This window comes from Pan troglodytes, chromosome X (genome assembly GCF_028858775.2).
Source record: "Pan troglodytes isolate AG18354 chromosome X, NHGRI_mPanTro3-v2.0_pri, whole genome shotgun sequence".
In the NCBI taxonomy this organism is placed as follows: domain Eukaryota; kingdom Metazoa; phylum Chordata; class Mammalia; order Primates; family Hominidae; genus Pan; species Pan troglodytes.
Window position 1 is genome coordinate 108,697,917 of NC_072421.2, and position 23,519 is coordinate 108,721,435.

At 38.0% G+C, this 23,519-nt stretch overlaps 1 protein-coding gene across 26 annotated transcripts in view; it reads left to right on the forward strand.

Annotated features, from left to right (window-relative positions):
• The window catches only part of PAK3 (p21 (RAC1) activated kinase 3), a 284,926-nt gene that overhangs the window by 251,307 nt on the left and 10,100 nt on the right, over positions 1 to 23,519 (forward strand). For all 26 annotated transcript variants that reach the window (XM_016942629.4, XM_063803778.1, XM_054676184.2 and 23 more), the window contains 3 exons: positions 1,176 to 1,275; positions 1,778 to 1,974; positions 22,679 to 22,816. In XM_016942629.4, coding sequence (XP_016798118.1) covers positions 1,176 to 1,275; positions 1,778 to 1,974; positions 22,679 to 22,816 — 435 coding nt within the window. The remainder of the gene's footprint in view (positions 1 to 1,175; positions 1,276 to 1,777; positions 1,975 to 22,678; positions 22,817 to 23,519) is intronic.

Sequence of the window (23,519 nt, forward strand, 5' to 3'; positions counted from 1 at the left end):
TATCTAAACCCACATGCTGTAGTTTCCGTGAACATGGGAAACAGTGATATTGGCATAGCACTTCTTTCTAATTTGGGGAAGTTTTTACATGATACTTATTTTATCCTGCATGTGTAATATGAGCCATGTAAAATAAATTATATTTTCATCATTTTTAGAAGGCAATTTAAACAAGGTCCTCCCTCAGGCCAGAAAGCAGTTGCTTTCACAGTACAATCTGAACTTCCCTTACAGCCCCCAAGTGGGCCTGACGGTCTGTCTCTTTTCCAGTGAGTGTCATACCCCTAAGGGGTTTCAAACTAAATTAAAGAGATGTTATTATATTTATTTTGTTGAATATTAAAAAACACACACACTTTTTTACTGGAGTCTCATCTTAGGCATTATAATCTATCCCATTTATTGTGGTGAGGTTTTCTATCAACAAAAGTAGGAACTCTGACTCACTGAAACTTGAAAACCAATGATAGAAAAACAAAACTAAGTGATACCAGCTAATCTCTGCTTGTTTTTTTTATAAGTTGTTCACTTAAATTTCCTCCTTCCTTGCTCTCCTCTCATTATCATTTTCCCCACCCCACATATCCACCAAACATATATGTTTTCTATTCATTCAATACATTAAACTTACTACCCTGAGCCTGTGGTTTCCTTCTTCCAGCATTACACTGCAAAGGCATTTCCAAACAAGTGCCTATAGTTACTTCATAGCCTAGGAGTGGTTCCCAAACCTGGATACCCATTAGAAATAGTTTGGGGCACTTGTTTTAAATGCAGATTCCTGGGTTTCATGCCAGAACTTCTGAATCAAATCATGCCATGTACAATGAAGCTTACCACAGCTATAGAAGATCAAGCTGAATCCTCCAAATAACTGGGCCAAAGTATATTAATTGGTTAATTTGACTGTATTATTGATTGGTGCTATTTATCACATTATCATTCTTAATGTCCTAGTCTGATGTGTCAGCCATCATACTTAGCATGTATAATGCTAAGTGGCATCATTGATGTAAATGGTAACGTGACTTTAAAGTGGTGTTGTTAAAGCATTCAGTAATCGATTTCACTTGACAATATAAAGTTATATCCCTGCCCAAAATTTATCTAGAAATAAAACTTAGTATTAAAAATTATTTGTGATATAATTAGAACTTTTTTTTCTGATTTAATAGTGCCTGCAAGCTTTGGATTTCCTGCACTCAAACCAGGTGATCCATAGAGATATAAAGAGTGACAATATTCTTCTCGGGATGGATGGCTCTGTTAAATTGAGTAGGTATTTTGGTTCAAGTGGTATTAGAGTATCAGGGAATTTCTGTTCTTTCATTGTATATCTTAAGAAGATAATGGTTACTGAAAGTGATTTATTTGAAAGAAGTTACAGCCCAGTTTGAAGTAAAGAATTTTTCTAACACTGTGTTCCTGAATATTGTGACCACATTTTTTGGATTTAATATTTCAGAATTTCTAGTGACTTGTGGAATGAATAAATGACAAATACCTAATTAGGAAACTGAAAAATTCTGTAAGTTTGAGAAAACAGTGATGAGAGGGAATTAGATTGAAGTCTAGTAAAAATGACATCACGTTAGTCAATTATTTCAGACCTTCTTAAAATCAGGACCAGCTGAGACATCAGTTAACAAAAAGGTATGAGCTAGGCAGTTGTGGAAACTCAGTGTGTAGCAAAGGAAGGTACAGCCATATCTGAAAGTGATATATTGTAAAAGGAAAATAATTTGGGCTTATTTTAACTGGCTTTTCTTCTCTGCAGCTGACTTTGGGTTCTGTGCCCAGATCACTCCTGAGCAAAGTAAACGAAGCACTATGGTGGGAACCCCATATTGGATGGCACCTGAGGTGGTGACTCGAAAAGCTTATGGTCCGAAAGTTGATATCTGGTCTCTTGGAATTATGGCAATTGAAATGGTGGAAGGTGAACCCCCTTACCTTAATGAAAATCCACTCAGGGTAAGTCAGAAGAGAAGTCAGGTACTTTATTCCCAGGAAAGAGGAAAGGCCAAATATCATTTCTGGCTTCCACCAAAAGTGACCAGAATGGGCTCTTTTCTGAGACCAGTAACATAGAAGCACCAAGTTATAATTTTCAAATTTACTGTAAGCTTTTTAAAGTTTATCTTACAATGTCTCAACAGTTTTCCTTGTCTTTTTCTTTCTTTCTTTTTTTTTTTTTTTTTGGAGAAAGAGTAACTACCCTTTTTTCTCTTTTTCTCATTTAATTCTTTTTTCCTTCCAACTTTCATTTTAGGTGCAGGGGGTACATACGCAGGTTTATTATATAGGTAAATTCCATGCTGTTGGGGTTGGTGTACAGATTATTTCATCTCCCAGGTAATGAATGTAGTACCCAATAGGTAGTTTTTAGGTCCTCAGACTCCTCCCACCCTCCACTCTCAAGTAGGCCCCAGTGTCAATTGTCCCCTTCTTTGAGTCTGTGTGTACTCAATGTTTAGCTCCCACTTACGAGTGAACATGCAACATTTGGTTTTCTGTTTCTACATTAATTTGCTTAGAATAATGGCCTCCAGCTGCATCCATGTTGCTGTAAAGGACATGATTTCATTCTTTTTTATGTCTACATAATATTCTATGGTGTATATGTTCCACATTTTTGTTATCCAATCCACTGTTGATGGACATCTAAATTAACTCCATGTCTTTGCTACTGTGAATAGTGCTGTGATGAACATACACGTGTGTATGTCTTTATTGAAGGACAATTTATATTCCTTTGATTATATATCCAGTAATGGTATTGCTGAGTTGAATGATTTATATTCCTTTGGGTATATACCCAGTAATGGGATTGCTGAGTTAAATGATTTATATTCCTTTGGGTATATACTCAGTAATGGGATTGCTGAATTGAATGATAACTCTAAGTTCTTTGAGAAATCTCCAAACTGCTTTTTACAGTGGCTGAACTAATTTACATTCCCTCCAGCAGTCTATAAGCATTCCCTTTTCTCCTGAACCTCGCCAGCATCTGTTATTTTTTGACTTTTTTTTTTGAGACAGAGTCTTGCTCTGTTGCCCAGGCTGGAGTGCAATGGCGTGATCATGATCTTGGCTCACTGCAACCTCTGCCCGCTAGGTTCAGGTGATTAGTGCCTCAGCCTCCCAAGTAGATGGGATTACAGGCATGCACCACCATGCCTGGTTAATTTTTTATATTTTTGGTAAAGAAGGGCTTCACCATGTTGGCCAGGCTGGCCTCAAACTCCTGGCCTCAAGTGATTGACTTGCCTTGGCCTCCCAAAGTGCTTGGATTACAGGCATGAGCCACCAAACCTAGCCCCCTTTTGACTTTTTAATAATAACCATTCTAACTGGTGTAAGATGGTATTCATTGTGGTTTTGATTTGCATTACTCTAATGATTAATGATGTGGAGCATTTTTTCATATGCTTCTTGGGCACATGTATGTCTTCTTTTCAGAAGTGTCTGTTCACGTCTTTTGTCCATTTTTTAATGGGGTTGTTTGATTTTTGCTTATTAATTAAGTTCCTTATAGAGGCTGGATATTAGATCTTTGTCAGATGCATAGTTTGCAAATATTTTCTCCCTTTCTGCAGGTTGTCTGCTTACACTATTGATAGTTTCTTTTGCTGTGCAGAAGCTCTTCAGTTAAATGAAGTTCCATGTATCAATTTTTGTTTTTGTTGAAATTGCTTTTGGAGTCTTCATCATGAAATCTTTGCCAGGGCCCATGTCCAGAATGGTATTTCCTAGATTTTCTTCTAGGGTTTTTATAGCTTTAGGTTTTACATTTAAGTATGTAATCCATCTTGAGTTGATTTTTGCATATGATGAAAGGAAAGGATCCAATTTCAATCTTCTGCATATGGCTAGCCAGTTATCCCAGCACCATTTATTGAATAGGTAGTCCTTTCCCCACTGTTTATTATTGTTGACTTTGTCAAAAATCAGGTGGTTGTGGGTGTGTGACTTTATTTCCAGGTTCTCTCACCTGTCCTATTCATCTGTCTATTTTTTTTTTACCAGTACCATGCTGTTTTGGTTACTGTAGGCTTGTAGTATAGTTTAAAGCCAGGTAATATGATGCCTCCATCTTTGTTGTTTTTGCTTGGGATTGCTTTGTCTATTGGGGCTTTTTTGGTTCCCAGTGAATTTTAGAATAGTTTATTCTAATTCTGTTAAAAGTGTCATTGGTATTTTGATATGAACAGTATTGAATCTGCACATTACTTTGGGCAGTATGGCCATGTTGAAAATATTGATTCTTCCTATCCAAGAGCATGGAAAGTTTTTCCATTTGTTTTTGTCATCTCCAGTTTCTTTCATCAGTGTTTTGTAATTCTTGTTGTAGAGATCTTTCACCTTCCTGGTTAGCTGTATTCCTAGGTATTTTATTTTTTAGGGCTGTTGTGAATGGGATTGTGCTATTGATTTGGCTCTTAACTGGACATCGTTGGTGTATAGAAATGCTACTAAGTTTTTTAGCATTGATTTTGTATCCTGAAACTTTGCTGAAGTTGTTTGTTAGATTTAGAAGGCTTTGGGCAGAGACTATGGGTTTTCTAGGTATAGAATCATATCATCTGGGAAGAGAGATAGTTTGATTTCTTCTCTTCCTATTTGGATGCCTTTTATTTCTTTCTCTTGCCTGATTACTCTGGCTAGGACTTCTAACATTTTTCTAACATGCTTTGATTGTATTTTTAATGACAAGGGTCTTTAAGATTCCGTAGTATAGCTTTCTAATGTAAAATACATGTAGCTTTTTTTTTTAAGTGAGATGTGGGGAGAAAGTACTTTTATTACATGACATGGTTAAATGATCAATCTAAAAAACACTTGCTTTATAATTACTTTAACAAAGTAAATAAATGCATTTCCAGAACAGCTGTAATTTTTAAATTGGATTTTCCTTCATTATCAGTAATGATTTATTGATTAACAACAGCTTGGTGGGTATTGAGTGGAACACAGAGATAGACATAGTGCCAACCTGGTGAAATCAGAAACTTAATTAGATTGTCAAGTAGAAAATGATTGGAAACAGTTTCCGTTTGGTAACTCACTTTGCTACCACAAAATCAGAGATTTGATCTTCACGTGATCTTGTTATCCCTGCAAAGAGAAAAACTTCATTTCACAACCTAATCCTATCATCTTATTTCGGAGATGTGCTGTTGATCATGAGGAGGAAAGGAAAGAGGTATGAAAGAAATGCTTACTCAGTGCAGAAGTAAGCCATAGGTATTTTGTTGTGTATAGCCCAACAGTGAGCTATTAATAGAAGCTGTGTTTTGTGTCTATAACAGGCATCACATTGTTTAAAAAAGAAAATATGCACAGATTCAAATTCTACTCTCAAAGTTCAAGCACAGTGCTAGTATCATAGGCATCTTGTATACTGCCTGCATCATTACCACTAGGAGTCTAAAATTGAATTGTACCCTTGGTATGCCAAAAAAAAAACATTGTTCTTAGTAAATGGTTAAGTGTTTTCATATAAAGCTTGCAAAATCCATGTTCAAACCAAATATATGTGGCTTTCTATGCATGTAAAGAGACCTATAAACTAACTGTCTAGTTGTTTTGCAGTTAAACATTTTGTATTTGGGAACTGCATTCCCTGTATATGGAGAGGAGGACAGCTTCCTCCTGGCTCTCTCCTAACTCCTCTCTGGTACTTGGCCTCTCGTTTTATTCCCTGTGCTGATTAGAAAACAACAGATATGAGGGAATGCCCTAATGAATGCTATAGGCTATTTCTCTGATCTCATGCAACAATCTGGAAATGAGATGTGCACATTGATTAGCTGCCTTCAGGGCTGAATGGAAAAGAAGGGGCATTTTCCCACCGTTTGTGGGTTAGCCCTCCATGGATTTAATCAAGTCCACCCCTGGCCTATGGTCCAACGCATCAGGATAATTACATGGCCTTTTCCTTATTGTTTAACCACCTTCACCCATTAAGAAATCGCAGTGAAAGAACACATCGGACCTCTTGTTTCTATGGATTTCCTCCCCTAAGTCTTTGGAGTTTGGAGACACTAAATGGATGATGGCTATTTTGCTTTCTGCCTTCTAATGAGTAATTTACAGCCTGCAAATTTTAAGGATTAAACAAATGGCTCTGTAAAACAACTAGTCTCAGTAATGGATTTATTACCTTCTTCAATTCCCCAATTACAATTGATCTCTCTTTAGCTAGGCTGCTAATTATTAGAAAAAGGAAACAAGTTTTAATCTTTATAGGCATCTTCTAGCCTAGGATTAGAACTCACAATTAACAGCTTGTATCTTAGATGCCACCGCCTGATATCTAAACAAGTACTTGCAGATTAACAAACCACAAGGTTCAGGAAGCCTACATTAAGTCTGCAACAAAAAGTCCTGTGAGAAAGACCACCCTGTTGAATTCCACTGATAAGGATTTACTCTAACTTTGCTCATTACTCTCTGTATGTGTGATCAACCTTCAATTAATCAATCAACAAGCCCATATAGAGCTAGCCCTATTCTAATTTTGTCTCTTCTAGGCATCAGGAGTACTTTTTTGGTTTCGATTTCAAATATGTTTTCCTAATGTTCTCTTGAAGGAAACACAATGTCTCAGGCTATATGCCCTTATTTGGAATCTTTAAAATGTAGTCGCTGAAACCATGGGGAGATTGGAGAGAAAAAGGATCTAACATGAGCCTATAGGGAGCAGCGATTTCTTGGATCCTGGTGCCCAGGCCATATGTGGGGAAATAGAAAATAATCCAGAGCTTTAAGAGGAGTATAAAAGAGTGCCAGATTAGTCTTCTTTAATATCCTTCCAACACTACAACCCATCCACTATTGTGTGCTTTGAGGTGGAAAGAGGTAGAAGGAAGGAAGTGAAATAAGTGTAAGAAAGACAGAGTAGTAGAGTACAGGGTAGCATGTTGATGTGAAAAATTTTGGTCCTGTAGTCAGGCAGATCTGGGTGTGTCCTGGCTCTACAACCTGCAAGCTCTGTGACCTTCTGCAAGTTACTTAAAACCTTTCTAAGCCTGCTTCCTATCTGTAAAATGAGAACTATGTCTATCTTACAGAGTTAGCATGAAAACTAAATGAATAATATATGTAAATCACCTAGCACAGTGTCCAGTTCACTGTAGGAAAAAAATATATATGTATATATTTATATATATGAAATGTATATATGGATAGTAAAGTAGTAAGATAGGAAAAACAGAGAAAGGATGTTTAGAGGGTTTTTTTTACCCACTCATGAAGGGAGGTTGGATTCAGCACTCTCCTAAGAACATATCCTTCATGAGAGTGGCACACCCATCTACTCAAGGAATGGAGGGTTTTGCACAGTTCAGTACAATTACCATGAACAGGTAACACTGAACAGAAGAAGTTCAAGGTGAAGTCTGGGGCTATACATTTCAAGGTCATTTATGTTTCACTGTGAGTTTTTCTGTGTCTCTGTTGTATCAGTTCCAGCTGAGCAGACCCTTTATGAATATTGCCTATTAACATATTGTTAATGCAATGAATTAACTACTTTTCCCCTTAGTTAGAAAGTGGCTGAGATTTTTTAATGTAAATGTTGCTATACTAATTGACCTAATTTGTTCATAAAATGCCTTTTAAAGGTCAGAGAGTTATTAATTGTACTGATGTTATGAGGCTTGTACCCTTCCAGAGAGAGAGGACACAAGCTTCTTACTGTCCCCCACTGCCTGAAGTCTTTGTACTCAACATAATTGGCCTTGGACATGTTGTTCTGTGACCTATAGACAGTTTTAGTGCAGCCTCCAATAATTAAGTACCTTGTTCCTTCTCTTTGCCAAAGTGACTGGGGTTAAAAATCTAACTTTCCCTGTGGATATACAAATCAAATGTTACTGTTGCTGATATCATCAACTTTTTTGTTAATTGAAGACTTTAAACAACTGTTATTATAATAACCTGATGCTAAGTAAGGAGACACAATCATTTTTGTCAAACAAAACTTTGGTCTATTTTCTCAGCACCCAGAGAGTGCCCCTTTATTAACTTTGCTTTTACACGTAATGGGGCTATTCTTATCAACAGGTTTTGATGGAATTTGTTGTTTGTGAAATGTAAAAAAATGACATCCACTTGAAGTCCCTACTAGACTCTTTGAAACACCTTTTATGGTAATGTTCCAAATCTTTATCCAAGTTAAAATCGATTTTAAGTGTTCTCTTTCTACCCCTTACTTGAAACATCTGTGAAGCTGTATCGAAGATTGGATCGCTGGAAGACAGTTATTGGTATTACTGCTAAAAACAATACGTAGTATAGTATGTGAACCAAAGATCCTGTATCAGTGGATCTCCTTGGTTGCACATTGGAGTCATCTGTGGAGCTTTAAGAACCAGTGATTCTAGGCCCCCATCCTCAGGGAAAAATGGCAATCAGGAAATGTCAAATATCAATGTGGCAAGCCCTTTATAGAACACTGTCCAGCCTGGACAACAATTCGTCATCACCCCTCTTTGAACATGGTCATCCAACCAAAAAATAACACTATCATTCTACTCACATTTATCCATTTTGTCTAAAAACTTATGAGTAATACTATAAAAGCCTAATTGAAGTCCTGATGTGCTTTATGTCATTCTCTGATTTACCAGTTGAGTAGCACTATCCAAAAAGAAATGACATTAGTTCAGCATATGCCTCCATGATATGCTATTTTCTTTTGCAATTTTGCTTCTTCTGAAAATGGAGTTCATCATTAAAATGGGCTAGCTGCTGACCGAGTAGCTAGCATATATTGGTGCATAATAAACCCATCAGTCTGACTACTCATGATTAGGAGTGCATTACCTATATGGCAAGGGGGAAAGGAGGACAGAAATCTAAAATCAGACGTCTTATCTACACTAGTAGGCTTCCCACTTCCCTTTTCCTGCACTTAAAGCACTACAGAAATGTTAGTTGTTCTTATTTCTTCTTATGGGAACAGGGAAATTATAATTGGCTTATATGGCTAGAGAAGAGAGTTAAGCAGAATAAGAGAATCTCTAGTAACTGAAAAGCAACTAAAGGCTAAACTGTTTCTAAATCCCTCCAAGCACTGGGACTTTGCTGTGGATTGGAATGTCTGGGTTTGATGGCGCGTGCTCATTTGGAATTAAAGTCAGACATAAACTTCCTGAGTGCCAGAGAAGCAAGCATACTTTGCTAGCACTCAGTCAATATTGTTTTGAATGTATTTCAGGAAGAGCTGGGAGCATTCCCTTCATTTTCCATAAGCCATGATGGAACAGCAAGGTTTATTGATGGTTTGTTGACACTCCTCCTATTTTGAGGGCAAACCTATGCCTAAAAGGAGGGGGAAGTTGGGATCACTACAACTAAAATAATTACAGAAGAATAACAGGGTTCCTTTTTAATCAGAAAAAAAATATTGCCTGTCAAAAGATAGACAGCTCTTAAGAATCGTTGGTTGTTAGGAATTCAGCATAGGAAAATGGGACTTAGCCATAGGAAAGCTGCAAGTCTCATTTAGAATGTAATTCAGAAGCAGACAGCTCAAACTGGTGAATTATGACCCAGAAAACAGCCAAAGGAGAAATTGATTCCATAGCAAACTAAAATCCACCAAGAGAAAATGAGAGAAAGAAAGTTTATGCTATTATGTTATAATTTCTCAGAATCCTTATAGCATGGCTTGGGAGTAAAACAAGGATGCATATGCTGATTGCCCTAATAGGTACCATACCTATAACTAAGTAGTTAAGTCCCTCCAGATCAAAGTTAATTCTAAAGAGACAAATCATGGAGTGTGATGATCGGCATTTGCGCACTGAAATGCCCATGCACGTGTTTTATCCTATGGCTTTTGAAATCTGTGTTTTTGCCAATGAAGAATTATTTTACCAAGAAAGTTGGAGTTTTCTTAATAATTAAGATAATTTCTGACCTTTATTGTCATTTTGATTGATACCTTTTCCAACCGGGTTGCAACATCATTGTAGAAAACCCTTTGCATTCTAATAAAACAGTACTCTGAAGTGTCTTAGATAAGACGTTCTGCAGAGAAAGTTAAATCAATTAAGGCAGTGTAAGAATTGTAGCTGGGAGAGTCAGAGTTCTAACATTATCCCAATAATCAAACTGACCTTTCTGTTGTAGCTTTTTTCTTTCTTTTCTTTTGCTTTGTTTTTCTTTTCTTCTTTCCTTTGCTTTGTTTTTTTTTTTTTTGTAAAGAATTACCCTCACGCTCAGATGGCAAAGTTCATCAGCACATTTTTCTTTTTTTCTTTTTTTTTTTTTTATCTAGGAGGGGCCAATGACTGTGAGAGATCTAGACAAGGAACTTTCTAGTGTCTCTACCAACTGTTTGCATTATGCAGGTTAAAGAGTGAATTGTATTCCGATGTCTGTCAGTCAAGAAATCCATAACCTTGTGCAGGTTTCTTCTTGCTGAGCCTACATTTCCTTATTGCTTCAAAAGAGTGGAATTTCACTAGATTTTTGTTTACCAGTAGGCTCCACAATGCCCTAGAATACCATAGAGTTCCTTGAGGGTATTGAAGGAGCCAAGAGGGAGGTAACAAGGATAGGGCTCTTGGTTCCACCAGAATAGTTCCTTTTTAATTCCTTTTCTGTCTTGCGCCATCACATGAGATTTTCTTAAATAAGGCTAAAAACTCGTGAGTCCCTTACTCTGATTCTGTGTCCTTTAGCTGTACACAGCCTACAGCCTTCCCCAACTCTGCCAAAAGGGCCATGTTTTGTGTGTTGTCTCTATGAGTCTCTATGAGTACTTTCAGAGGAGTGGTATTCAGAAAGCAGCTTGGAGACATTTATCTCATCATCTCTGGAGTAAATCTGTATCCCACAGAATGGAAAAATCCTCCTTTTCCCACCAAGCAAAGACACTTGATCATGATGTGAAATATACTGTATATGAGACTTGGTAACCTCATTCTGATAATAATCTTGGGAAGAAGCCAGTGAAGAACACTGCAGTAATAAAGCTATTGCAGGGACACAAGGTTCCTCACTCTGTAGTATTATTAAAAGAATTGTATATTATTATGTACGGGCCTGTTCAGCTGATTAACTGCATATAAAAATAGAAGTTGAAATCAGTTTATGTGACTAGTAATGCATGTTTCACAGATCATATCACAGTCAGCCTGTTTTAATCCTAATATGGTAATTTGGAAAAGCCCAAAAGAATAAGAGTGCTAGTCCCTTCTTGCACTAATATTCTGAAATGAAACATGAACAAATGTATAATATTAAATATTACCTTAGGACTAGAAATTTGTTGTGTGTTAAAGAGAAAATGGGAGGTGAGGAAGTTGATAAACCAAGTATACACAGTATTTTGAGAAGTTTTGTGGGAAAAGGACCAGGAACAATGGAGCAGTCACAGAATGGGACCTAGGATCCAGGTCCCCTTGGTCTCCCAGATTGTCTAGCCCTTATCTATCTTCATTTCTCTTTGTCCTCATTCCACCAGCGATATTCTCCTCCCATTGTCTTTTGGCCCCTGTTTTTGCCCTAAAGTTTTGTTTTGCTTCCTCTGCTTCTCACAGCTTCTTGCCTCTACCTTTTGCACCATTTTGCTTTCCTTCCTTTCCTAGCTCTGTACTTACCCACATCCCTACTTCCAAATGCCCTATAGTTCCAAACCTTGGGTACTGCTTTGAGTGCCCAGGGTTGCTTCATAAGCACAAGTAGCCCCCTCTGCAATTCTTAGCAAGCATTATTAGTTCTGAGAATGAGCACACATATTGTTGGAGTTATCTGTAATTTATTTTATGGCATTGGTCAGTCCTTTGTGCTTGAAAGGAGCACATTTAAGCTAGGCTAACAGCCAGTGAGTCAGCCCTACCTAATTACCTTTTACTATCAACCTATAAGGGGATAGATCTATAATAGGTTCATTTTAAATAGCCTTTTAAGGATTAAACAACAAAACAATAACAATTGTCCCTCATAATTTAGTGACCAGTGAGAACTTCTATGTAAGACAGGTAGGAAGCTAAATTAGACCACATTGCTCATTCAGCTATCACACTGAAGTTTTGGGTTGAGTAAGCCCAAGTATGGAATACAGCGTTCATTATAATGTGATTATTTCTTTTTGTATATTTGGCCCTCATTACTCTCTTCTAAAAAAGACATGGCAGACACTTTCATGATATCCATAAACACATCAGAGGCAGCAATATACTCTGGCTTTTAAACTGTGAAATCCCAGGTCACGAGTAAACTAAGTCATAAGGTGTTAAGTCACTTGTTGGCAAATATCTCTCATAAAACACTCAAAGTTAGTTGGAGATTCTAAAACAACAAAAGAATCAGATTAGGAGTCAGTTGCAGGCAACAACCAGCTGCATATAAACCTTCAATGTAGATAGATATATACGTGTCTGTGTGTGTGTGTGTGTATATATATACACACATATATATACACACACATATATGTGTGTGTATATATACATATATACATATACATATATGTATGTGTGTATATATATATACATATACATATTTACATATATATGTGTGTATATATACATATACGTATATGTGTGTATATATACATATACGTATATGTGTGTATATATATACACATATACATATACATATACACATACACACACATACATATATATACACACACATACAGTTGAGCCTCTGATCCATGGGTGTGAAATCCATGGATTCAACCAACCACAAATCAAAAGTATTTTTAAAAATGATGGTTTCATTGTATTAAACATGTACAGACTTTTTCTTGTAGTTATTCCCAAAACAATACAGTATGACAACTACAGTCATGTGCTGCATAACAATGTTTTGGTTAATGATGGACTGAATATACAGTGGTGGTCCCATAAGATTATAATGGAGCTGAAAAATTTCTATCACCTAGTGATGTCATAATATCCTAATTCAATGCATTACTTACATGTTTGTAGTGATGATGGTATAAACAAACCTACTCCTCAAGAAGAGCCTCAGGCAGGTCCTTCAGGAAGTATTTGCAAGCAAGGTATTGTTATCCTAGGAGGTGACAGCTCCATACAAGTTATTGCCCCTAAAGTCCTTCCAGTTGGACAAGATATAGAGAGGGGACAACAGTGGTATTGATGATCCTGACGCTGTCTAGGCCTAGGCTAATGTGTTTGTTTGTTTCTTAGTTTTTGGGGAGGTTTTGTTTCGTTTTGTTTTGAGACAGAGTCTCACTTTGTTACCCAGGCTGGAGTGCAGTTGTGCCGTCTTGGCTCACTGCAACCTCCAACCCCCAGGTTCAAGCAATTCTTATGTCCCAGCCTCCCTAGTAGCTGAGATTGCAGGTGCCTTCCACCACACTCAGCTAATTTTTGTATTTGTAGTAGAGACGAGGTTTCACCATGTGGCCCAGGCTGGTCTCGAACTCCTGACCTCAGGTGATCCGCCCGCCTCGGCTCCCAAAGTGCTGGGGTTACAGGCGTGAGCCACCATGCCCAGCCTGTTTGTGTCTTAGTTTTTAACAAAAAAGTTTGAAATGAAAAAAGGAAAACATTTTTAAGATAGAAAATGTTTATAGTTTATAGGATAAGGATATTTAAAAAATATTTTTGTACAGCTGTACAATGTGTTTTAAACTGTTACAAAGGAGTCAAAAAGTTGAAAAAATAAGTTTATAAATTTAAAAACTTACAGCAAGCTAATTTATTATCGAAGAAAGACAATTTTTAAATAAATTTAGTGTAGCCTAAGTGTACAGTATTTATAAAGCCTATGGCAGTGTATAGTAATGTCCTAGGCTTTCACATTCACTCACTAGTCACTCAGTGACCCTGAGCAACTTCTAGTGCTGCAAGCTCCATTCATAGTGAGTGCCCTACACAGGTGTACCATGTTTTATCCTTTATACCATATTTTTACTGTACTTTTTCTATTTTTAGATACACAAAGACTTAAACACGCTGCACTAGTCACCTACAGTATTCAATACAGTCACATGCTGTACAGATTTATAGCCTAGGAGCAATAGGCTGTACCATATAGCCTAGGTGTGTAGTAGGCTATTCAATCTAGGTTTGTGTAAGTGCACTCTATGATGTTCACAAAACGATGAAATTGCCTAATGATGCATTTCTCAGAATGTATTCCCCATCATTAAGCAATGCATGGCTGTATTTACATGGCATTTACATTGTATTAGGTAGGTATCATAAACAATCCAGAGATGATTTAAAGTATAGGGGAGGCTGCGCATAGGTTTTATATGAGGAACTTGAGCATCCATAGATGTTGGTATCTAAAGGGGTTCCTGGAACCAATCCCCCATAGATACCGAGGAATGACGTGTGTGTGTGTGTGTACTAGACAGTGGGCAATATACAATACTGTATGAAACCCCTCTACCTCTCTGAGTGGGTACCTCCCCTTTGTTCCCCATTTCCAAACAGGTAGAGAATGATTGACCTCAAGAGGACCCATTTCTTCTGTACAGGCAGAGGTGGATCAATTAAACCAGTAGCTTATACACAGTGTGCTTCACTCCTTGAAAAGCCCTTGTCTGCCTTTTCTAGGAGCACTCCCATAACAGAGACTGGGAACAGTGAGACGTGGTATTGTGCAGTGGTCAAGAGCATGAACTCTGGATTCATACTCCCTGGATTCAAATACTAGTTGTGTGACATTGGGCAAGTTCTTCTTATCTCCACAAGCCTCAGTTTCTTCTCAATTGGAGATCAAAATAGAACTTATTATAAACAGTCTAAAATAAACTTCAGGGGTTTATATGTAAATTGCACAAGCTAATAGTATCATTCAGTAAAAGTTATCTATTAATACTTTCCATGGATATAACATTTATACAGATATCAAGGTATCAATGAATAGCCCTCCTATAGTTCAGTTGCATTGTATGTTAAGTCGACTTTTAGGGCTGGGCTGGAGCCCTGTCACCATGTATCATATGATTTCCATGGTAAAATGTGTTTTGCATCTCAAATATTCAGCCTACAAAGAAATGTTTGTACTGCACCCTATCCTCTTTGTAAAGTGAGTCTTTATATTGGTGCTGGGGCCCCTCATGGTTGCTAACACGTTTCCATGTAAGTCCTCTGGTTTGTTTTCTAATTTCTTAACTTAAACTTTATAAACTGTTGTAATGAACTGAAGTCACAAACTAAAGCTTTTTAATTAAGTGGTTAGTCCTGTTGCAAAACTGCCTTAATAACAATTTATTGAGTACATATGGATTGTGTGGGGACTTCTTTGGAGAAATGTGGTAACTTCTATGATGACTGCTTTGATCTTTTTTAACTGAGGAAATTGTTAATATAGTAAATTGAATTATCCCTTAAACTTGGTAACCTAGTTTTCTCTTAGTACTTAGGTAAATTCAGTTGCACATCAGTGTCAGTGGAAACTTTGATGTTTGTGTGTTATTACCAAGATATTTAGAGTTATTATGAAGAATTCGAGAACATCAGAAACTTCTAGGTAATGCTTATATCACAAGGAAGAAAGCCACCGTTTTTCTGGCCAAAGGTTGTATTTCTAACATTATAAATAAGGTCCGTAGGTTATGGGGCCTATATTGCCTCACCTCAGGAAGAAAGCAGATCTTGTTAAATGATCTAATAGATTAATCAAGAGTACCTTTTCTGTTCAAGAACAGCCAGAGAGAATAAGTTTCTGAACTATGTTTCAAGTTCCAGAGAACACTTTTTTTCTTCCCTTTCTCTATGGGTCTTTCTGCATTGGCCATGTTTTAGTCATCTTTTTCCAGTTTTCCCTCCCTTTGGTGATGACATCCCCTTACATACACTATTCATACAGCTCTCTTCATTCTCCCACACTGAACAATGGGGTCATCAGAAGTTATTACATGCCAGGCCTGTTCAGCTCAGAAAAGGTGCTATTTTTCATTTTCTGCATATCTTCTTAGATTTTAATAGGTCACTTTTAGGTTCTGAGCTTTAATACTTATGTATATAAGTCTGTTATAGTCTCAGCTCAGTTAAATTTAAACATTTTGGCTATTTTGTCCAGCAACAAAAACATTTATTGATCACCTATTTTGAGCAAGTTGTCACAAAATCCACAGTTGGTTATAACACAGCTGCTACCTTCCATGGGCTCACAATCTAGGAAGGAAGACAGACCTGTAAACAAATAACAAGTGTTCATATATAATACAATGTAAAAATAGACATATAAACCAAGAACTATCAGAGTTCAAAGAAGGAAATGGCTAATTCCATCTGCAGGGTGACCATAGAACTATCCTGGTTTGCTTGAGATTGAGGGACACAAAACCTTCAATACTAAAACTCAGGATAGTCCCCAGAAAACCAGAGTGGTTGGTCACCATGTTTACCTGTCTAGGAGAGATGGAGAAGACTTCAAAGAGGAGATGGCATTTTAACCAGTGCTTGAAAAGCAAGTTTACCAGGCACTTAAGGCAAATGAGGATAGCATTTTAGGCAGCAATGAAAGGCATTTCCTATTCAGGGAATGATGAACAAATTGGTGTGAGTAGTATGTGAGCTTCAGCCAGTGTGTATGTGTGTGGCGGGGCGGGAGAGGAGTTGGGAGAAGGGCCCTAGGGTGAGAAGAGAACAGATGGAAACTGGAACTGGAAAGGTGGGCAGGGGGCAAATCATACAGGACTGCCTAAGGAATCTTTACTATGTCCTGTGAATCAGTAGTTTTCAAACAACTATAATGATCCTCTGGTTCCAGTGAAACCTTGCTTGGAAGCACAAATAAATGGAGAAAAATGCACAAATTTTCTGATTGAAAAAGGTATGTGGGCTGGACGCGGTGGCTCATGACCTGCACTTTGGGTTGCCGAGGCAGGTGGATCATGAGGTCAGGAGATCAAGACCATCCTGGTCAACATGGTGAAACCCTGTCTCTACTAAAAATACAAAAATTAGCTGGGCATGGTGGTGGGCGCCTGTAATCCCAGCTACTCAGGAGGCTGAGGCAGGAGAATCGCTTGAACCCAGGAGGTGGAGATTGTAGTGAGCCATGATCGCACCACTACACTCCAGCCTGGCAACAGAGCAAGACTTCGTCTCAAAAAAAAAAAAAAAAAAAGAAAGAAAATGTATGTGTTGGGGAGAGTCTTAGAGTATCTCCTCCTCTTTCTCCCTGTTCTTTTCCCTCTTAACTGCTCTTAAGAGGAATTTTGGGGAGCACAGTTTGAAAACCACCTCTGTGGACCATGGGGAGTGACAAAAAATTTTAAAGCAGGTCCTTCACATCCCTTGTAAGTTGGATTCCTAGGTATTTTATTCTCTTTGAAGCAATTTGCAGCCAAAAAATACATGAAAAAATGCTCATCATCACTGGCCATCAGAGAAATGCAAATCAAAACCACTATGAGATATCATCTCACACCAGTTAGAATGGCAATCATTAAAAAGTCAGGAAACAACAGGTGCTGGAGAGGATGTGGAGAAATAGGAACACTCTTACACTGTTGGTGGGACTGTAAACTAGTTCAACCATTGTGGAAGTCAGTGTGGCGATTCCTCAGGGATCTAGAACTAGAAATACCATTTGACCCAGCCATCCCATTACTGGGTATATACCCAAATGACTATAAATCATGCTGCTATAAGGACACATGCACACATATGTTTATTGCGGCATTATTCACAATAGCAAAGACTTGGAACCAACCCAAATGTCCAACAATGATAGTTTGGATTAAGAAAATGTGGCACATATACACCATGGAATACTATGCAGCCATAAAAAATGATGAGTTCATGTCCTTTGTAGGGACATGGATGAAATTGGAAACCATCATTCTCAGTAAACTATCGCAAGAACAAAAAACCAAACACCGCATATTCTCACTCATAGGTGGGAATTGAACAATGAGATCATATGGACACAGGAAGGGGAATATCACACTCTGGGGACTGTGGTGGGGTGGGGGGAGGGGGGAGGGATAGCATTGGGAGATATACCTAATGCTAGATGACGAGTTAGTGGGTGCAGCAGACCAGCATGGCACATGTATACATATGTAACTAACCTGCACAATGTGCACATGTACCCTAAAACTTAAAGTATAATTAAAAAAAAAAGAAAAAGAAAAAAAAAATTTTAAAGCAGGAAGTGAATGACATGATGAGACCTGTGATGAGATAAGATTGTTAAGGAGGATAGACTGAAGAATAAAAAGGCTTGAATAATGGAAAAACGGTTAGGAGGTTATCGTAACTTTGGAACCATCTGAAAGAAGCCCGACTTTAAGCAAAGACAATAGGGATAGAGAGAAGTGGATGGGTATGAAAGACATTTCTAAAGGTTGCATTAATAGAACCTGGTGGACTATTTATAATAAGGGTGTGGAGCGGGGAAGATTGCTGGGTGAGGAAGAAGGGGGAAAAGATGATTATATGGTTTCTTACTTAACATTAGAAGCAACCAACTAGTATATGGGAAATCTCTAGTCTAATTTCTAATAGCCACCTTATTTTCTTTGAGTTTTCATTAGCTCAGATAAAACCAACATGTTATCACTCATGCCCAGAACTATTGTCCTTAATCTTTCTTTATCTAATACTTGACTTTGCTAGTAAAACCCTTTTTGTTGTCATTGTTTTATTGGCTACAACTGTATTTGTCTCTCATTAGCTGGGTAGTGGGTAGCAATTTTCTTTTTTTTACTAAGAGAGTCCCCAGCTTACTCACAGGATGTGTTCCAAAAGTACATTTTTAAGTTAATTATTTGGACCTCAGAGTGCATTTTCCCATAGAAGTGGCATTACACATAGTGATTAGGTTCCCAGGCCAGTCCACAAAAGCCAGTTTAGCCCATATATAACTGAAAGTGTGGATTTTTGCAATGGAAATTAGTTGTAAATAATACTGTTGCAATTAAAATGAAAACAATAGTTGCAAAAGAAATAGTCTGGGTTTTTGTTTCCCTCAAAGAGTAGGGCTTGATGAAAAGCAGGTTTAATCCTAGGAAGACAAAGAGAAATAGATGGGGATTTTTGTGTAAATTGGACACTGCAGCTTTTTAACTGTATTTTCTAACTAATGTTTTGGAGGTTTTAAAATAATAAAAGCAACTGTGTCCATTGTAGAAAATTTGAAAAATTAAAGAATACATTTCAAAAATTAAGTCACCAACAATCCTACCATCCAGAGAGAACCAGTATTCACAAATTGGTGTGTTTCAGCCTTTTTCTTACTGCATGCATTTTTTAATCAGTTCACCAATAGTAATTATGGTGCATCAACACGATGAACTATTATGCAGCTCTTAAAATGATATTTATGAAGAATTTTTAAAACATCCAAAAATATTTATGACATAGTGTTGAGCAAAAGGCAACCTTGCATTTGATACCTTGTTTATGGATGAGGGAGTATAAGCAGATCAACACTAATCAACCAGGGCAGGAGTCTGCTGTTAGGCCACCAATCAGAACCTCCTACTATCAGACCCACCCCCTAACAAAAACTACAGCCAGACCTTTTTGTTGAAGTTCTGAGGAGGACATAAGGGTTCTTTGAAGTACTGTAGAGGTTCGTAGCACTGGCTCTTCATTACTTCAGATTTTCCTTCAAATTACAGGGCTTTCTTCTCCCTTGATGTACTATTTCACTAGCACTACTCAGGCTTAACAACTATGATTAAGGTCATTTTTTTGGATTCTTAAATGGAATGGAAAAAAGGCCAAGTATTTCCTTAGGTAATTATGCATAGATTGAAGAGAGATGAGAAGGACTCAGGTAGAGAAGATGTGTATATACTTTAAAGGAAGAAAATTATGTGGAATAGAATATATTAAGCTAAGAATGGTGAAAGTAAAGTGAGAAAATGAGACATTATAGCATGAATACAGATCTACAGAGAGCGGAAACGAGTCTGGGAAAGGAAGAAAGAGGTGTGCTTGTTTAGGTCTGGGCTTGGCTACAGAGCAGGAAAAAAAGCAAGAACAGTGACTTTGGGGAAGTTGTAGCCAGCTGAAATCAAAGTTTTAGGAGGAGGCAGCGAATGCAATTTGTAGCAACTGATTTTGTTTTAATAAAGGAATAAAGATGTTTGGGAGGACAGGTGCTTCAAGTACTAATCATCCAAGAACAAAAGCAGTTTGAACTTAATTGACTATATCTGCTATGATTGTGCACTATTCGATTTTAGCCCAATCAGTGATTTTCTAAAAGCATCCCATCTCCTTTTAGTCAAAACTGGATTTGTCACTGACTTGTATGTTGGCATGGAGGTCCTAATAGCTGCCACCTGCATTTCCTGTTCATCAATGAAGGTATTGAAAATTACAAAGGAATGAGAGTTGGGGGAAAGGAAGATGTTCATTTCGTAGGGGTGAGGGATGTATTTACATGTGGGTTTTTAAGTGTACAGTACTAGAAGGAAAAGCCAAAAGTTTCCATGCACTCTAGAGAAGCATATGGCATTGTAATTCTCACACATTGCTATGCAAGACAATCTCCTATGGAATTCTGTGGCTCTTACCTTTGGTGTACATACGACACAGAGATTCTGAGTTATTATGTGTGAATTGGGCTCCAGGTTCTCAGCCAGGGATTCTCATTGTTGGTTGTAAATTGGAATCACCTGGAGAGCTTAAAAATATTGGCACCTAGGTTCTGTTCCCAGAGGTTTTTACTTAATTTTTCTGGGGGTGAGAACTGAGCATGGGGATTTTCTAACTCTCCCCAAGTGATTCTAATGTTCAGACAAGTCTGGGACCCTCTAGTTTAGCCCATTGCTTAATTACTTGGGTGGATTAAACTAGTTGTTCTTAAAGTGTTGTCCTGGAACCAGCAGCTTCAACATCAACAGGACACTTATTAGAATGCAAATTCTTGGGCCCCTGCCCATATTTACTGAAACTCTTGGGGTGGCTCAGAAACCTGTGTTTTAACAAATCCTCTGGATGATTCTGATGCATGCTATAAAGTTGACAGCCACTAGATTAAACGGTTGTTCCTGACCCTTTCTAAAGTACATCTGTGGGAGTTGCTAAAAACAAGAGATGTCTTCAAGAGCTGATGAAAACTGGCCTGCAAAAGGACTTTTATAGAAATACCTATAATAATAATAATAGAAGCTAGAGTAGAGAAAGGGGAAAGGGGATGATAATTTGCTGCAAAACCTGGGCAACTTCAGGGGGAACATGTCTTCATGAGTTAGGGAGTTTGTTGCATGGGCTGGTAAAACCCTGGCTGTACCTGCAGGCAAACTCCTACTTATTCTTCAATACCCTTTTAAAATGTCAGCCTCCTCTGTGAAGCTTTCTCTGAGCTGTGGTGTAAACTACTTCATCCTTGTGTTTACTTAGTGCTTTCTAGTTTCCTCGATTAGCTCTTGGCCCACTGTACTGTAGCTCTCTATATATGTCTGTCTCCCACTAAACTGCGTGATCCTTCAAAGCAAGATCACTGTCTTATTCATCCTTAGCTCTACCAGTGTCTAATAAACTATCTGGTACATACTAAATGCTCTTGAATTGTTTGCTTAGAGGGGGGATCAGTAATGGCCAGCTTTCTTGTATCAAGAACCCTCAGCTGGGCGCAGTGGCTCACACCTGTAATCCCAGCACTTTGGGAGACCGAGGTGGGTGGATCATTTAAGTTCGGGAGTTCAAGACCAGCCTGGCCAACATGCTGAAACCCCATCTCTACTAACATGGTGATGTGTGCCTGTAATCCCAGCTACTCTGGAGGCTGAGGCGGGAGAATCACTTGAACCCAGGAGGCGGAGGTTGCAGTGAACTGAGATCGTGCCCTGCATTCCAGCCTGGGCAACAGAGCAAGATTCCGTCTCAAAAAAAAAACCTTCAAAAGATGGGTTTACCTTTGTGAATTAATCGTAGTCCTGAGTTCAACTCTGACTAGAAGACTAGAGACATTGATTCTCTCAGGCCATCATGACTTGATATCTCTTAGTGGTGGCCTTATACCACAAAGCTCTCAGAGAAATATACAATTATTAGCAACTTATTATTTTACCATGATAATTGTCAGGTGCCAAGACTACTATTGTCATTTTTTCCTCATATTTCCTCTCATTGTAGATGCACCTTCATGGGAAATCTAATTAAAATCAATAGGGATACAGCTGCCACAGGGTAAAAGTATTTGAGTTCTTGGGCCCCACAGCTTGCCTCTCTCATCCAGGCACTGGCATCTTCTGGTTCATTGTACTTCCCTAATTCTATAATGTACTCTCTTCATTCCACATCTATTCACAAACATTCTTCAAACAAGATAAGCACTTAGCAAATTACAATTACCTTTCCATTGCACTTTCCCAAGGTTATACTCAGGTCAAAATGAATGGATGTATGTGTATTCCCCAAGTCTTTAGAGAAACAGATTTACAGGCAATCCTTTGGTTTAATTTTCTAGATACTTAATCACATATTCATTATACGTGGGTTTTTACTGGCTTAACTCTCAGAGGACAACCATATAACCTTATTTTTAAGTTTTTGGAGGTAGGACGACACTTCACTGTCACCTTAGTTACTGCCAATATTAATCATTTCTAAATGTTATAGAAACTTTGAAATATATGTGTCATTCTCTAAAGTGGAATTATTAAGACCCAGAATGTAAACCAGAAGAAACTGGATTTTTGCCTTCTATGCCAAGCCATGATTTTAATATGTATGTGCTGAATGGATTTTTCTATTTTTTTCTACAGGCATTGTATCTGATAGCCACTAATGGAACTCCAGAGCTCCAGAATCCGGAGAGACTGTCAGCTGTATTCCGTGACTTTTTAAATCGCTGTCTTGAGATGGATGTGGATAGGCGAGGATCTGCCAAGGAGCTTTTGCAGGTGAAAATAAAATAGGACAATTACAAAGAGAGGCATTATACTCAGCTTTTCCATCTCAATGTGTGACAGAGAGCTCTGTCAAGAGATGTCTAGAGTTAGGCTATTACCATTTTATTTTAGACCACAGGCACATAACTATAGGCACGCATCTAATACATGATTGATTGACGTGTTGCCTTTCTTCTGCGAAGTTGGCAGTGTAATCTGTAAATCTCTTTTGTTCTTCCTGGAGTCTTATTTTGCAAGGAAAAAAAAAGCAATGTGACCCTCTGGTGTTGGTGTTTTGTTCTAAACTTTACTTGTGCCCCTGGATGTTGTATGCAGGTGCTCTTGGCCGGAGGTAATTCTCTACATAACTATGCAATTATTTCCATGGCATTTGCTACTCTAATGCTTTGCTGGTCAAAGCCCCTTTGCTTGTGATGCCAATTGGCAGGCACCTGCTTGCCTGGGTGAGTACCATCCAGTGGTGAGTGCCTCTGTAACCATTTGTCCTTTTCACGGCTCCCAGGGATTAGTATACATGATGAGAAATAATACTTACTATGTACCAAATTCTTTCAATAAATTATTTCATTTTTATAACAACTTTATAGGGTAGGCATTATTATCCCATTTTATAGATGTAAAAGTTGAGACTCACAGCTCTTGAAGGGCAGAGCTGGGATATGAGCCCTGAATTGTCTGACTTTCCACCACACAT